The sequence below is a fragment of the Hemicordylus capensis genome, chromosome 4, assembly GCF_027244095.1.
Source record: "Hemicordylus capensis ecotype Gifberg chromosome 4, rHemCap1.1.pri, whole genome shotgun sequence".
Classification (NCBI taxonomy): Eukaryota; Metazoa; Chordata; class Lepidosauria; order Squamata; family Cordylidae; genus Hemicordylus; species Hemicordylus capensis.
The window spans coordinates 208,836,593-208,854,002 of NC_069660.1; the positions used below are offsets into that span (position 1 = coordinate 208,836,593).

Below are 17,410 nucleotides of genomic sequence, written 5' to 3' on the forward strand. Positions count from 1 at the left end.
AATCTATATTTGATCGGTCGTTGTCCGGGTCAACAAGGACCGCGCCAGGTGCTATAGTTCCTGGACATCTGGTGGCAAGTCGGCAACAGGACTCAGGATCTTCAGCTGAGCAACCAGGGCTGGAGACTGCAAGGTTACTGGAAGAAACGTCGCTTAACCGGAAAAAATATACGAAAAATGCCAACAGGGAAATAATGATCTGCTATTACAAGTCTAGTCCAACTAGAAGAGGTTATTTAAAAAGAATGTACCAAATTTGGAAAAAGAAGCATCCAGATATAGAAATAACAGAACAAAGGCTAGCAGACCAGAGAAGATTCATAATAAGAAATAAAGTATTCACAGGAGTTGAGCTGGAAGAACCGCAAAGAGCAACACAGGCTCAAGATATGGAAGAAGAATTACCATCAACGAAGAAATTGCTCAGGCGCAGGTGGAGGAGGTGTTGGAAATAGAGGATACCACCGTTGCTGAACTGTTTCAAAATCAAAACCAGGCAACCTCCCCTTTGCCTTCACCTCAAAAACCCAAATGCCGTTTAACAGAAAAGCAACAAGAACTAAAGCAAAAAATAACTGAGCACATGAACCAAGCAACCACCAGGGTTCGACTTCCAGCTCTAAAAACAGTTGCCAAAAAAACAACTTGCTCAGGTATTAAAGGATGTCAATGCTGCACTTGCAGAAATAACAACCAATAATTTGCAAGAAACAAACCAACTAATGAACAGTGCTGCAACAATAACAACACAAGAGCTCGGATATAAGATCAATGGACCTGTAAAAAAAGAAAGTAGTACATCACCTAAATGGAAGATTAGATTAGAAAATAAAATCTCCAGGCTCAGATCAGATGCTAGTAAATTGAAAGATATGAAAGACAAGAAGCTGAAGAATGAAAACACCAAGCAGTATCTGATCCAAAAATACCACCTAGATTCAAGGAAAATTAGAGAAGTCCTGGAAATAATAAAGCAGCAAATAACAGCAGTGTCAAAGAAGATTAGCAGATATGAAGCCAGAACTACACAACACAGTCAGAATCTCCAATTCCAGTCGAATCAGAGACGTTTCTACCAAAGCATAGAAGGAGAAACTGCAAGAAACCTAGAAACACCAAATAAAGAAGAAACAGTGCAATTCTGGGGGAAATTATGGGACAATCCAATAGTTTATAATAAAAAAGCAGGCTGGATGAAAGAGGTTGAAAAATGTAACCAACAAATGCAAGATCTAATAATAACACCAGAATTAATAAGTGAAAGAGCAAAGAAAATTAAAAATTGGACTGCTCTAGGCGACGATGAACTGAATGGCTTTTGGCTTAAACACCTAACAAGCCTTCATAAACAACTATCAAAACAGTTCGATCACATTTTGCAAGGAGGTGATATTGAACAATGGCTAACATCTGGGAAAGCTCATCTCATCATGAAAGACCCAGCAAAAGGTGCAGTTCCAAGTAATTATAGACCGATAACCTGCCTGCCAACCATGTTCAAATTATTAACTGGAATAATAGCAGATGAATTGATGCAACACTTATTAACTAACAAAAAGCTCCCAGTTAAACAGAAAGGAAATTGCCTGAACACCAGAGGCACAAAAGACCAGCTGCTGATTGACAAAATGATTTTAGAAAACTGCAAGAGAAGAAAAACCAATCTAAGTGTTGCATGGATTGACTACAAGAAAGCCTTCGATTCATTGCCTCACACATGGATACTAAAATGTTTAGAAATAACTGGTGTCAGCAAAAACATTCAGATATTTATTAAAAAAGCAATGAGCCTGTGGAGTACACAGTTAACAATCAATGGCGAGAAACTTAGACAGGTTAGCATTAGAAGAGGCATTTTCCAAGGGGACTCACTATCCCTTCTGTTGTTTGTAATCGCCATGACTCCACTTTCACAAATACTAAACAAAACAGGCCTCGGATACCAAACATCTAAAACATCAAGTAAAATCAACCATCTGCTGTACATGGACGATCTGAAGTTGTATGGGAAGTCCCAGTAAGAAATCGAATCACTGCTAAACACTGTCCGTATATTCAGTAGTGATATAGCAATGGAGTTTGGACTAGACAAGTCCATCAAACAGTAGAGGAGGAGAAAAGAGGCCTTGAAGAATATAACAAGGACAGTGAAGAAGATGCACTTCAAATGGTCAAGAACGCGAAACTATTCAACACCAATGAAACAAAACAGGCCTACAAGAAAGAACAAGTCAAGAACCGAGCAGAAAAATGGAGAAATAAGCCCCTGCATGGTCAATATTTACACAATATAAGTGGAAAATCAGACATCACCAAGACCTGGCAATGGCTTAAGAATGGCAACTTGAAGAAAGAAGCAGAGGGTTTAATACTGGCTGCACAAGAACAGGCACTAAGAACAAATGCAATAAGAGCCAAAGTTGAAAAATCCACAACAAACAGCAAGTGCCGCCTTTGTAAAGAAGCAGATGAAACAGTGGACCACCTGATCAGCTGTTGTAAGAAGATCACACAGACTGACTACAAACAAAGGCATGACAAGGTAGCAGGGATGATACACTGGAACATCTGCAAAACATACAAGCTACCTGTAGCCAAGAATTGGTGGGACCATAAAATTGAAAAAGTTGAAGAAAATGAAGATGTAAAAATATTATGGGACTTCCGACTACAAACAGACAAACATCTGCCACACAATACACCAGATAGAACTGTAGTCGAGAAGAAAGAAAAACAAGTCAAAATAATCGACATAGCAATACCAGGGGATAGCAGAATAGAAGAATAAGAAATAGAAAAAATCACCAAATACAAAGATCTACAAATTGAAATTGAAAGGCTGTGGCAGAAGAAGACCCAAATATTCCCAGTGGTAATTGGTGCCCTGGGTGGAGTTCCAAAAGACCTTGAAGACCACCTCAACACCATAGGGGCCACAGAAATCACCACCAGCCAATTACAAAAAGCAGCTTTACTGGGTACAGCCTATATTCTGCGACAATATCTATAACCATTGACAATAAAATTCTGGCATCCCAGGTCCTTGGGAAGGACTCAATGTCTGGATAAAACAAACCAGTCAATAACACCTGTCTGACTATGTAAACAAGAAATAATAATAATAATAAAATAAAATAAAATAAAATAATAATAATAATAATAATAATAATAATAAGAAGAAGTAGTAGTAGTAGTAGTAGTAGTAGTAGTAGTGGTGACTGGTGCAGGCACTGCCATAGGGGGGCAGCGAGAGGAACCTTTAAGCATAAATTAGAAGGTGCTTACTTCTGTTCTGGCAGCACCTACAGGCTTCTCCGAGCAGCAGGGCGCCACTCAGTACTCCCTGCCGCGGGGGATCAGCTCCGCCACTCATCTGGCCACTGGCAGAGGATCAGCTTAAAAGTGCCTCTCGCCACCCCCTGCCACCCCACCCAATGGCATCTGCACCGGCCACTACTGTGTGGGTACATAAATAATGGCAAATGGTATATGCCAAAGAAGGAAGGGATGCTCAGTCCCCCTTCCCTAGCTTCTCACAGAGGTCATTCACAAAATCAAAAACTGTGTTCTACCTAGGTTTGGGAACTGTGTGTGCTCCAAATCTTCAGTTGGTGGAAGCAAAGTAGGAGGAAAAGCTGGTAGAACTGATTGCGTGGAAGCAAGGTAGGAGGAAAAGCTACTCAGGTTTTCCTCCTCTAACTTCCACACAACTGAAAATTGGGAGCACACACAGCTCCCAAACCTGGGTAGAACATACCTTTTGATCGTGTGAATAACCTCACAGTCTTTGAAATGTCCTGCTGGGATTTTGTATATACAAAACATCTGCTCTGCCACTTAACTATGGGCCCTTCATTAAATTAATGTTTAATGGAGATGGGATTGGTAGTTAGCCAACAAACTACCAATCCCATCTGCATTAAACATAAATTCTTTAAATATAGAATCTCCACCCCAACCCCTGCAATTCTGGCATGTATCTTCATACTGAAAAATGAAGAAAGGTGGCATGTTCTCTGTTTTTAATATAGCCAGGGGTGCAGTAGAGGGGGGATGTGTGGGACAGAGCACCAGTACTTCTCAGCATCTCTGGCTGTTGGGGTGGGAATGGTCAACGGGGGCTGTCATGGAGAGCGCCTTCTGCACTTCTGAACTTGCAACGACATCACTAAATATAGCACTCTACTCTCTCCGCATTTGTTGACATCTCCACTAATTTAGAGGGAATGGGGAGGAGAGACTGAAGCTTTGGCTGTGGCATGTAGCAGCAGTCACAGGTGAATTAGTCCTTCTTCCCTACTAAAGGCATTCATTTCCCTGACTGGATTTTGAGAATTTGTGGATCACAGGGAATGCCAGAAACCACACTTAAAGGGCTGATCAGACCCTCAGCCTTATTTTTGTCACTTCTCAGCAAAGTTCATATTCTGTAGCCTAAAGTAGGTACAGTGTTTCCTGCAGTAGAGTAATGTTGCACGTTCTTTTTAATTGTTTGATGACAAATTATCTGGATGCATCCAATACCATATGCACCTATTGATTAAGCTTAATTCAAATGCCCTTCCAGACTTCTAGCGCACGAGCCATCGGGGCTCACTGGAAATAATTCAGCTGACAATTTCAAGATTAATGGCTTTGCTCCTTTTTTCCAGAATGTTTTAGCATTTTTAAGAGATGACTGTCCCAAAATATTCAATATGGTAACCTTGGAAAGCTGTATAGTTTCAACTATAAAGTTCTAAACAGCATAAAATTAAATCAGAGGTAAATGTAAGATGTGCACAAATTAAACACCGAGGGTGCATTTTAAAATAGGAATATGATGGCCATATCATCATGGGCTGTGAAAAATTGCGTGGGCTGTGAAAAATGGTCCTGGATTATTTAAAGGCATCCTGCCTTTGAACCTGGAGGTAGCCGATAGCCATCAAGACTAGTAGCCATTGATAGACTTGTCCTTCATGAACTATCCTCCATAATACTCTTGGACTCCTTCAGGGATTTAAATGGACTTTATGTGTGACCATTCACAGCTTCTGTTCCTCATCAAAATAATGTAGGACCTATACACAGTCCACATAGCTCCCCCAATTACTGTCAGGGGCTTCTGGGCTCCAACTGGGAACTAAACAAATCAGACCATGGCTGCCTGTTCCCTGAGGCTTCTGGTCAGAGGTAACAGCTGCTACCACTGGTGGGCCTTCCATGAGCTGAGGTATGGTGAGATTTTGGGGTTTCCAGCAGAGTGGCAAAATGCCCCTGCTTCCCACCACCATGGGAGCAGCTCTTCGCCTAGCAGCCCCACACTCCTCAGCAAAGTGCTGCTCCAAGATAACCCTCATTCCCTACTCCCACTTTGTGAACAGGCAGAGGCCAGTAAAAGGAGGAGCGGAAAGGGTACTAGACCCGAATGCTGGTCCAAAACGCTTCCCCCTTTCTGCTCCCTTCCTTGGGGAGGAATGGAGGAGGGGGACAACAGAGGAGATCAAGGGTGACTTGGGCTCACGCTGCTACTGACTGAAGGAAAAGGGGGGCAGAAAGGGGGAGACACAACAGGCTGAGTTGGGTGCGTGTGGAAGGAGTGCCAAAGAGAGAAAGAAATGAAGGACAGATGCAGTAGGCTGGGCAGGGGCAGGGGCAGGGGCAGGTGTAGTGTAGTGTAGTGTGTGTGAGAGAGAGAGAGAGAGAGAGAGAGGTGCGTCATGCTATGACAGGGAAGGGGTGGAAGGACCAGGGGTATAAAGATACTGTATATTGGCAGAAATGGGCAAATTTTTGGCCATGCTTTGCTGGAGGAGGCATCATATCACTCCCGTGCCTCAGGTATCTCAGGCTCTTGTGCCACTGCTGGCTGGGACATTCACAGTACAATCCATAATCCCTGGCTTAGAAATCAGGTGAAGCTGCTAGAGAGCCAGTCTACTGTCATCGGCTGATATTAGCCTCTCAGATCTGCCACCTGAGCAACTTGCTACTGAGGGAGGCAACTAGGACTCCTCTCTGCATAACCAGGCTACTTGCTGTCATCTCTCTATCTTCCTCCTGCTTGATCTCCGCTTGTCTGTTTGCCAATGTCTGCCCAAAGCACTTGCTGTTGTGGAGATGGAGTTCCAGTGTATCGACCTTTTGAACCAACTATCCTAATGACCACTAGGGGCACTGGGAGCAGAGGTATCTAGTTAGAGTCTCCTTACCTGTCCCTGCTTGCCTCTACTCTATGACCCCTGCCTTGACTCCTCAAGTACTTCCTGTAGTGACTCAGTCTTCTTCCTTTCCTCCTAGAGAGAAGATGGAAACATCTCTCTCTCTCTCCCCCTACCTATTCATTATGTAGCTGATAGATAGGATAGGTCTTTCCTACCTCAAATGTACTTCACCAATAAACTAGTTTAGTAACTTAGAATCTACAGTGATCTCCATGTGTGTTACTGAAATAGCTGCAACAAAACTCTGCACTGCAAGTGGTAGCTTCCTTGGTGCTTTGCTAAACAACCACAAACCCCAACACTTGCCTGCTCTCAGGTTTGAGTGCCTGATATGTCCACATGACAGAAGTGGGGATTGTGGCTCATCCACATTCAGGGTAAAATATTGTTGTGCCCAACTTTGTGCCCAATTAGGGATTTTTTAATAGGCATTTTCTGTTGCACTTGTGTTAAAACATGCAACAGAGAGTGTGAATATGTGCTTAGGGTCAAATTAGACATGCAAAGAAATGCATGCAGCAGAGGTGTGCTCTGAACCAGAAATGCCTTTTATTTAAGTTTAAAAACAGATGTAGGAGTTCCCAGTGCTGAGCATAGGGAACTCCACTGTGGAGGGGGAGGTCCTTCCCCTTTGCCCCATTTTTCTGCTTGCGGCGGGGGGGACGGGGACGAGAGAGAGAGGAATTTTCACGAATCTCCAAGTGTCTATAGAGAGCAATCCTGGAAATGGAAATGACTTGATTTCAAATATTTAAAAAAAATTGTGGGGCAGCGGGATGGATCTCCAGGAATAACTTCAGTCAGAGTTGGCAGCTGTAGGTCCTGCTCAGCACAGGGGGTTCCTGCAGCTGCTTTTTTAAAAATGAAATAAAAGGCACGCCCACTTTAAGGCACATATTTTTATAGAACATTTCTTGCACGTCTAGTTTGACCTGAAGACATTTCCTTTTTTCAGAGGAACTACACCTCCTTTTGCTAATAGTTAAAGCATTGTAGCATAAGTACTAGCAAGCAAGCATTACTGCTTTGGATATTAAAGAGGTACAGGGCCCAAGATGTTACTTTACAAACAAATGGTATCATTTGATAACATGGCTATATCTTAGCCTTTACTTGCCTTTACAGTATTTGTGTAGATCCACTCTATCAAGTTCTGCATTCAGATACAAATAGGCCTCTACCACTGAATATAGGAGATTGATACTTCATTTGACTTGACAGTAGGGTACATAATCTAGTGACTTGGGAGCAATTTTTGCCTACATAGGATTGTGTCACAGAAGACCTCCAATTAAGATGGATGTGTTTTAATGTGTGACTGTAGATTAGCCAAGAAGTAGACACATTTTTAATAGCTGGCAATACCTAGTAAATATTGGAATGAGTATGAAGTGGGAGATAGGTTTGCATTGGAGTTCTGCCAGCTGTGATATAAGCAGGGTGTCTGTTACAATTAGTATGTTCCACATGAAGAAATCTGTGTCTAAACAGAGATGTACATTCCAACATTTTCTTTTGAAAAAACAAGTGAATATCCTGGATCTTTATCTCTTGGCCACATCACTCACTTTGCAACAACACAAGCTTAAGGATTTACAAGTTCTGCAGTTTTGAATCATAATATTTATTTTCAATTGAGACAATCAATGGGAGGGAATAAAAGAAGTTACTCTTTGTATTGGATGCTGGGCTGCCATCTTGAGTGATTCAGGACTGAGCAAAATGTCTGTTGCCTATATGTGCTGTAAATATAGTTGTAACACATTATTATTCTCATTTGAACGAGGGAGACCCAGGTTCAGATTCTTACTCCTCAAATGGCCTTAGGCAAGTTATTGACTCTTGTATTTATCCTCTTGTTTGCAGGGGTGGCCCAAGATATTAAAGCATTTGAGGTGAAATACAAAATGTGGCTTGTCCAATGCCTCTGGTGGTGGCCAGCCGCCTTTCTAAACCAACCCTTGAAAGCTTTGAAAGTATTGGGGTGGGGGGAGAAAGGAAGAAAAGTTGCTAGCAGCCTCCTCTTTCCTCCTCCTTTGCTTCTTTCAAAGCTGACAAGGGTCAGATCGATCCCAAAGAGCTGCTCTGATGGTGATGGCAAGGGGAATCTTGCTGCCTTGCTGGTGCCTCAATAATCTGCTGCCTGAGGTGACTAACTCACCTCGCCTCATGAAAGGGTCACCCCTGCCTTTTTGTAACAAGAAAATAATGCTGGTTTTCTTCAGATAGTTAGGCTCATAGGCAAATCTGCAGATTCACTACAAAGCCAGCCTGAAACAAGATGATATCGAAACGGCATAGCTTCCATTGAAAGCAGCATCCCTCTGTCTCCCATTAATATGGGATATTAATACACATACGGGGATTATATTATTTTGCAAGCTTCTCTTTCCACATTCTACTTCCTATGCTGTAGGGATGATGAAATACCACACGATGATATAATGTCATGCATTTTGTTTTATCACATGTTATTAGAGGAAAGGGAAGGAAGAGGTTTAGGGCTGCAGCAACCTCTGCATCATCTAGTTCCACACATTATGTGCATAAAATCAGTTTCAGTGACATAACATGTAATGAAGTGTTTGGACGCTTAAGAAAAGCCTTATATAAATGCTACTTGTAAACAAAAACTGTATTATTGGTATTAGATGCAAAAAATGTTGAAGGAAAGAGAAGAAGACAACCAGCAGCAAGGTGGATGGACTCGATTATGACAACGATGAATGCACCACTGAGAGACCTTAAAGCCCAAGTTGAAGACAGATCATCCTGGAGACAATCTATCTGTGTGGTCGCTAAGAGTCGACACAGACTTGATGGCACTTAATTAAAAATGCAAATTGTTAATGTTACATATTTTTAGGGAGGGGGGGACATCTTAGTTTCATTTTAGAATGAAAGCGCAGCAATGTACCTGCCATAAAGTAGCATTTTTATTGCACAGTTTATTTCATACTTACAGGTGTTAAAGACTCCAGCAAAGACCCAGCACTGACCATACCGCACTGGTTTCTTAGAACTATAATACTCCAAGAGAATGTCTAAACTTCCAGTCCAAGCTGATGGTGCTACTCCATAATCATAAACATTGTCCCAACACCCAAAAATCACACCGTCATCATCTTTAGAATTGATCTGGAGGGGAAATGAATAAATGAAGGCACTGCTGAGCTTATATTCATACACATTGAAAATATTTCCAGTATTTAAAGAAAATGAAAAGAAAGATCATGCAAGAGAGATATGCTTGCAAACAGAAGCCCTGGCAACAACTGATGTGAACTTTTCCAATTATATCTTTATGGTCACTTTACTCTGATCCGTGACCTCTAAAAATGATCTTCAACTATTCAACCTACAAACTGAGCAAAGACAGTCTACCCAAATGAGACAGGCTGTCAACAGTTCCCAATAATGTTCAGTAGGAACATTTGTCAATATGCCCCAACCAAGTCAGCAACATCTGAAAAAGTCAAACAAGAAAATGTAAAAGATATAATCTTACAAAATGGCATGGTTCTTTCTTTAACAGGGTAAAAGCTGCTGGGAGGGAGACCGTCCATGCGAAAATGGCATGAAGAGAAAGAGTTTACTACTACGGGATATTTATATGCCACTTTTTATACTGAGTTTAAGAGCCTCTCTTCCTTGTGCCAGTTTTCCACTTAAGACTGCAGTCTCTACAGCTGCATTGTATAAATCAGTACCAAAACAGAGCCACAGAACTAGGCATTCTCTGTGCAGTCTTTGTGCTGTCAGCTCACCACCACACGTTCAATGAATGTGAGCGTGCTACTATCACAAATTTATACACTCATTTTTAAATGTTTGTGTGTACTAGTATGTAAATCCTAAGCCAATGTGGTGGGATTCTCACATTATGCTATACATATTAATTAATATGGCATCGAGCATCATCATATGTACAGTGAAACTTCTCTGGAGATTCTAAATAAACGACAAATGACAAGACATTCTTCTGAAAACGAATACAGATATTGTGAAAACGATCTGGTCTGACAGGAGAGATGCCTGAAGACTGGAGGTAAGGTGATCACTCTTATAAATATACATTGCTTTGACATGTGAAGGCTACTATCTCCTGATAACTTTCAGAGTACGAGTTTGACTACACCCAAACACTCAGTTCCTGGTGGCTCAGCATCACATCAAAATGGCCATGTGATTCAGTCTCAAACTATCCGTATTTATTGGGAAATAAGCGTGTTCTAAAAGAAAACTCTGGCCTGTTTTCCAAGAAAAATTGGGCATTTGACTTCTGTTATTTGTTCCCTTGCAACTCCACTTGTTTTACTAGAATTTCTCCTGAGTAGGTGACATGTGGATTATAAATAGGCCCATTATGATTTGCCCATCATGCGAATGAAAAAGATTTTGCTTGTCTAAGTTTGCTTGAAGTAAGGCTGTATGAAGTGAGAGTTTCGCTGACTAATGACTAAATGGATACCTATTAGTGAGCAATACATTTCCTCCTAGCAATTTGAACCAAATCAGTGGCAGCTATGCAGGAAAACCTCCTTTGCTCTGTATCTTGTAATTATGTTAATGCCAAGCTGCTACATTCTTGCCAAATAAATCACGACTCTCATTGAAAAGCTTTTGGCTGGATTAACTACTGGTTTCTAATTAGAAAATCGACTTCCTGTGAACCCTAATACAGAATGAGATAAGTTTTCAGTAGCAGACTCAAAGGGATTTCAGGGTTAGACCCTTAGCTGTCATGGAAGGTATGTCAGGACAAAAAAGAAGGCACTTTACAAATGGGATGGTACTTTCAAATTTACAAATGTTGCCACCAAACCAATAAAAAACCCTACATGGCAAGTGTTGATAAATGCAACTTTGGAGACATGGAAGTATCTTGCAAATGCTGTAATAATAATTAAAATATTTGGGTTGAAATGATCCACCTACACTGTTCCTGAATGTAGCATATCTCCATATAAATTTTATGCTTCATTAGGTTGTCCAAATACACGCAGTAGTCTGCCTCAAATTTTGGGTAGCATTAAAATGCATCAAATGATCAATTATTTTGTTATTTATCCAGATGGGCAAAGATATGCTCAAAGTCTTGATGAATTCAAAATTCGGTTTGCTATTCTATTTACTACTACTACTGCTGCTGCTGCTGCTATGAACTGCACCATTTGGATTTTCTGCCTTAGGCATCACAATGCCTTGGACCAGCTCTGGTTTTTGCCAATGTCAAACTCTTCTTTTTGGTATTACTGTTATCCTAATTTTAAAATAGTTGTTACATTTCCTATAGATGAAACACAGAGTTTTTATAAAGGAGAAAATCAACACAAGAATCCTCAAATCTAAAATTTCACACTATAATCATACTGCCTTTTTTGTTGGAACGAGCTGAACTTGGCTTATAGCAATTAGTGGGCAGCTGTATTTTGAATAAAGTTAGATGCTCCTTAAAAGTGAAATTAATTGTTTTTATATAACTTTGTCCATTTGCATACAAAAATGTATAATTTTGCATGCAGCAATGGGAGTTACATGAAAAATCTATTTCATATACAACAACTCAAGTTCTACTCAAGTTCTACTTTGCAAGACGTCCCTAAGTCCATGAAAGTGAGAAACAAATGTTGGCCAAATGTATAATGTACTGGCCAACCACCCTCTAACTACTACATCAAAATGTACAACGTAGCCCCTGAAAATAGAAATAAAATCCTGAGGACCGACATCTCTTCCAGCAGTGTCCGAATTTTAATTAAATACAGGTGGTTAGCCACACAGAGTGTATTTTCACACAGGACACCTTACCATTAAAAGTTTATTGACTCTTCCTTACTGTACTTTTGTCACATGTTCGTGTTGTGAATGCAGGAAAGAATACACAAAATACAGACTGAACATTCCAACCTGCACAGACTGGTCTGGCCACAAACCAGTCTGCCAATTTGAGCGGTTTGATGCAAACTGCTTTGAACCAGTTCAAGCCAGTTTGTTGACTTGACCAGCCCAGTCAGTGAATTTGACCGCACCAGTTCAGAGACCCACAGTTCAGTCCAAATTCGAACCAAATTTGGACCTAACCACCTTATCCCCTACTTCTTTCTAGCTTTCTAGTACCCTATGAGGTACTACGATAAGAGGTTTTACTGCAATTCATTCTGCTTTCAGATTGGCTTGTTGCATCAAGAGGCCAAAAAGTTCCAAGTTGCAGTAAACTATGGCGTGTTCTATAGAAAATCACTCCCAGCTTTCTTTCTTCCTTTCTTTCCAGGCAGATCATCTGAACCCTGGCATAAGCCAGCCTTCTTGGATAAACCAAGAGACTCTTGCCTGCAACCTTGCAAGAGCCACTGCTGGTCTGGGTAGACAATACTGAACTAGATGGACTAAGCGTCTGACTTGGTATAAGGCAGCTTCCTATGTTCCTATGTTCAATAGATAGATTCCTGTTGGTTATGAATGCACTAAGCAACCATGCCCAAGTCACTTTTCTTTCAACCTTTATTCCCCACCCCCACATATGCAAAATGAGGACATTAGTGGCCCACTTAAAGGGAGAATCAACAATGTAGGGATAGTAAAATCACTTTGCATAGTGGTGCTTTGCAGAGATGGCTCAATATATTTTGTTCCTAAACCAGAAAATCCAGATGCCGTTTCCCCTGCACATGGTAGTAAAAAGAGAATGAGGCGATTCACGATTGTCCTGGGTGGGCGGGGAAGGCGTGGGGAGCAGGCTGCTTTCACCTTCTCTTCCCTCCAGATGAACAAGCAGGTCTTCTTCGGCGTGCCTCCTGTGTGCACCCACATGGGCAGCCCTGCTCCGTGCAGCTCCATGAAGCACAGAGCAGGGCGGAGGGATCAGGACTGGAACTTCTTGTTCTGGCGGGCGGGGAATCCCTCTTAGGGGGAAATCCCCAATGCAATACACATGCCACACGCTGCACTGAGGGATGCCTGGAGGCCGGAACATGCAGCATGCAGCCCAAGGAGTCACACAATACCTGGTAACTGGGTTAAGGCTGTGAGAGCACCCTTGACCAAATGCTGGGTTCATTAAGGGGGTTAGGTGGGCGGGGAGTGGAGGGATTCATGAAGATCCCGTCACTTCAAACGCCCTGCCTGGGACAAGGTTAGGCTGGTCTTGAGAACAGCCTCAGTATTTCCATTTGCTGTCCAATTGCAAAATATTAACCAATTTACTGAATCCACTGCCTGAGGCAGGCACCTTCTCCCTTCCTAACTATAGCATCAGCCCTCCTGCTTTATAATGGATAAATGCATAACAGAAGCACATTCCATTTGTCTCTGGTAGAATAAGCTAAGTAAGAAGCAAATGGGGTGTCAAGCCCCACACATTTCACCCAATACATATTCACTGCATACCACTGCAGAGCCGACGCGGCTGATTTTGATCGGATTTCCTCGTCCGGAGAGATCCAATTCTGCTCTGTCCATCAGATATAGGCAAGCATCCAAAACATTCTCTTCAAACTAAATAAAAGAAAGGCGGGGGCAGAGAATACATTCAGTGCGCATTCAGGAAAGTAAACAAAAAACAAAGGCTTTTGCCTCAAGAGAGAGAGAAAGCGATCCCAGTAATGCTTCCATGCCATGTAGAAGACACAGATTTCCCAGTACATGAATTATGTCCTTACAGCTTCAGCTGTGTCACTGTGAGGGGCAACACAGTCGTTGCTAGTCAAGGCACCTGAAGATTTTTGATAAAGCAATAATTTTTAGAGTACATGAACTGTCATATAGTTAATAAGGATACAAAGTTGTGACTATGGATTGTGACACCGTCTGTCTCTAATTGTAGCCATGCCTTCATATTCCTGTTATTTATTATATTTATTTAACCATGTAGCAATGTAAAAGCTCATATACCTGTAAAAATAATTGGTGTTTTTTTTAAGCAATCTTGATTGAAAATGGCATGACAGAGGTTTTGCTATCCATGGTATATACATTAATTTATTTCATCCAGCTATCACTTCTAGTCAAGCAGGTGTTACAGGTTTTTGAAGCATTGCAAAAACCTGCAAAACCTATTAGAGTGGGAAGAGTGCACACATCATGGGCAATGATGCCCTTTTCATACATCTTCAGCTCTCCAAAATAGCTATTGTCTGTTTTTAGCCTATAACAACAAACATCCTTAGCCATGCCATAGGGTAGAGGTTGCTAGGGATGATGGGGATTGTAGCTGAATAATGTCTGGGAACCAAGGGTTGGAAACTCCTGCAATAGGGATTTGGGATTCCTCAGGGATGCCAGAACTGTTACACTCAGTGGGCATTTTTCATACTGCTAATGTGATGGGTTGCTCCAGATGTACCCTGACTATTATTTGGAAATGAGAAGGAAAAAGACTGACACAGATAGACAGAAAGGGGAGAGAGAGAGAGGAAAAATGGAAAAACTACTTATACTCCACCTCTCCAAGGCTCAAGGGAGCTTACAACAATAATCTAAAACCATACATTTACAATAAAAATAAACAACCCCTTAATTAGCACATGATAAAACTAGCAACTTCCAGCAGTAGTATAAAGCCTTAATTAAAGACTCAACAGCCAAAGGCTTTTCAGAAGTGATGAGTCTTATTTCCTCTCCAAGAAGACAACAAAGTGGAACCACTCTGAACATCTTCAGGGAGATCATGTCATAGCCTCTGAAATAATTCCTCATCTCCTGTGGCTTAAGCACATGGAGCACAAGGCCCAGCTTTCAGATCACAAATAGCACCAGGGTTCATATTAGGTCAAGAAAGATTGGAACAGTGAACATTCTAAGAGTTCAAAACTAATCAAAATTGGACAAATGTTGCAGGTTGGAATTGAAGATGAGTCTAGAGTAAGAAAAGATTGGGGGGGGCATCGCTTTAAGCTATGTGTGAACTTACATAAGGAAGTAGAGTGGAAGCGTGACAAAATAGTTGCCTTTTAAACAAGAACAACATGGCACATGACAAGACCATGTTGACACTGCTCCTGGATCCCTTCACTAAACCTACCAGCAGTGCAGATGTGTGTAGAGTGGACGTTAAGCACAGTCCAGATTGTACAGGTTGCCTGCACATCAGACCCATGCTTATCCATGGATGCAGGCCCAGGCTATATTCACAAGTGACACAAAGAATGCCTTTTTGTTTCTAGCATGTGAACTTTTTTAAAAAACAAGGCTGATACAGCACAAGGAGCAGCCATTTTGAGCTCAACTGTCAGTCTTCAGAAGGATGGCTGTTTAACATTCAAAAGCAATCACACGTTCTAACATTGAGAGCTGGCATTGGGGGGAAAAAGTTGTGGGGTACAGTGCTGGCAAGCCCTGGCTAAAATTAAATCCTCTTCCAAATGCTCTCTGGTTGTCACACCGAATGTAGTTAGCTGGCCACTAGTTGCACTTCCTCCTGATTAGTGTTGGGCTGGAGCCTAGATAGTCTTGCAAAGAAACCAGCAACAGCAAGTGACCTGAAACTGTCTTCTTTGAGAATGAACTCTAATAAAAGACTCTGAATTCTGGGATCCAATGACAACAAGGACAGGAATAAATAGGGGGCAGAAGTGCCTAAATAGAGCCAAATTCATTATCAAAGAGCCTGCCCTGTGATACAGTCCAATTTGCTCAGAAGAAATTGCATAGCAACCAAAAATGACATTGTCTTGGAAAACAATTGCTGAGATGGTGGCAAAGGCACATGAATTCAATTATGAGTTTCTCTCATCGGTAGTAAACAAATGACAAAATTAGATTTCTGTTGCAAAGTGGACCATAACAATCTATGATGTTTTTCTTTCTGCATTCAGGTTGGCCTCTAGTTCTTTAAAAATGCTATCAAAAATGCTAAATGGTCAAAAATAGCAACAATAAATTGATCATGTCACTGATTATTTAACATACCAACATGATGCTGAACTGTCTAATGCAATTGCATCCAGGCTGGATACTATGCATTTATCATCATTCATCTCCTTGGTTCTCTTACCTATAATTGTGTTACTACTGGTTTTTTTAACAGAACAGAAGCTCATTACTAAATAACGAGATGTAATTCTATAGTGTGGACCTGAGTTCACAGAGGAGGTCAACACCTTCCCAAAGGAACTGCTTCAAGAAACAATATCATCTTCACAAAGCTGATTTTTTATTCTAGAGACTTTTCTAAAAATCTCATTGGTGTGCTTTTGTAAACAACCCTGGACCAAAAACAGCTCACTGGAAATTGTTATTTTAAAATGGTGCTTTTAAAATGGACATGTAAATACATTTGTAAGCTTCCAAATCCAGGAGGAGTAGGCAGATTTGTCTCGCTGTAATAATAATATAAAAACTACAACAAAGACATGTATTATGGCATGGGCTATCAGAGACAAGGATCTCCTTCATCAGATGCAAGATGTTTTACCTTGTAGCTAGTGGTTGAGATACATACTTTTCTCTGATTTTGGCCAGCTCCACCTTCCCCTGCAGGGCCGTCCCTAGTGTGGTGCGAGGCTAGCAGGGGAATCAGCATGTGTGGGGGTCTCCTTAACATGTCATATAATTACAGAATCATACTGATTGATGACATACAGTGTAAATAATGTGAGTGAAGTTTTTGGACACATCCAACCCACTTGGACATATAATGCATTTCTAAAGAAATAAAAATAAATAGCACAACACATGCTTCACAGTTTTCAGACCTTCTGGGTTGCAAATCAACTTGAGCATAGTGCATTCACAAATAAATAAATAAGCAAATATTATATATTGTTTGTTCCAGAAGTTTTTGTAATTTTCTGCCATGAAACAAACCATTTATAGGACTTTTTGGATGGTTTTTTTTAAAAAAAACAAAAACCCAACAATTTGTCCAATCCACTTCAATTTAAATATACATAGTCTTCCTACGCTGCCATACATCTCTGCGCAATACCAAAGCCCTATGCCAAGTCATTCCAGGTGATCTAAAGGCTGGGGCAGAAAGGAAGGTGTTTTATCCTTTTTTATGAAGGCAAAGGGCAAATTCTTCCATATGGGGGTGGAATGATGGTCAGCGGGCGGGGGGGGGGCCTTCAGTTCCAGATATTTTTGTAATTTTCTGCCATGAAACAAGCCACTTATAGGACTTTTTGAATGGGGTTTTTTACATTAAAAACCAACAATTTGTCCAATCCACTTCAATTTAAAGATACATATTCCTCTCACCCTGC

At 41.1% G+C, this 17,410-nt stretch overlaps 1 protein-coding gene across 3 annotated transcripts in view; it reads right to left on the reverse strand.

Moving 5' to 3' along the window:
• The window catches only part of F13A1 (coagulation factor XIII A chain), a 147,066-nt gene that overhangs the window by 56,963 nt on the left and 72,693 nt on the right, over nucleotides 1–17,410 (reverse strand). For all 3 annotated transcript variants that reach the window (XM_053249232.1, XM_053249231.1, XM_053249234.1), the window contains 2 exons: nucleotides 13,596–13,703; nucleotides 9,170–9,344 (listed from right to left, as the gene is read on the reverse strand). In XM_053249232.1, coding sequence (XP_053105207.1) covers nucleotides 9,170–9,344; nucleotides 13,596–13,703 — 283 coding nt within the window. The remainder of the gene's footprint in view (nucleotides 1–9,169; nucleotides 9,345–13,595; nucleotides 13,704–17,410) is intronic.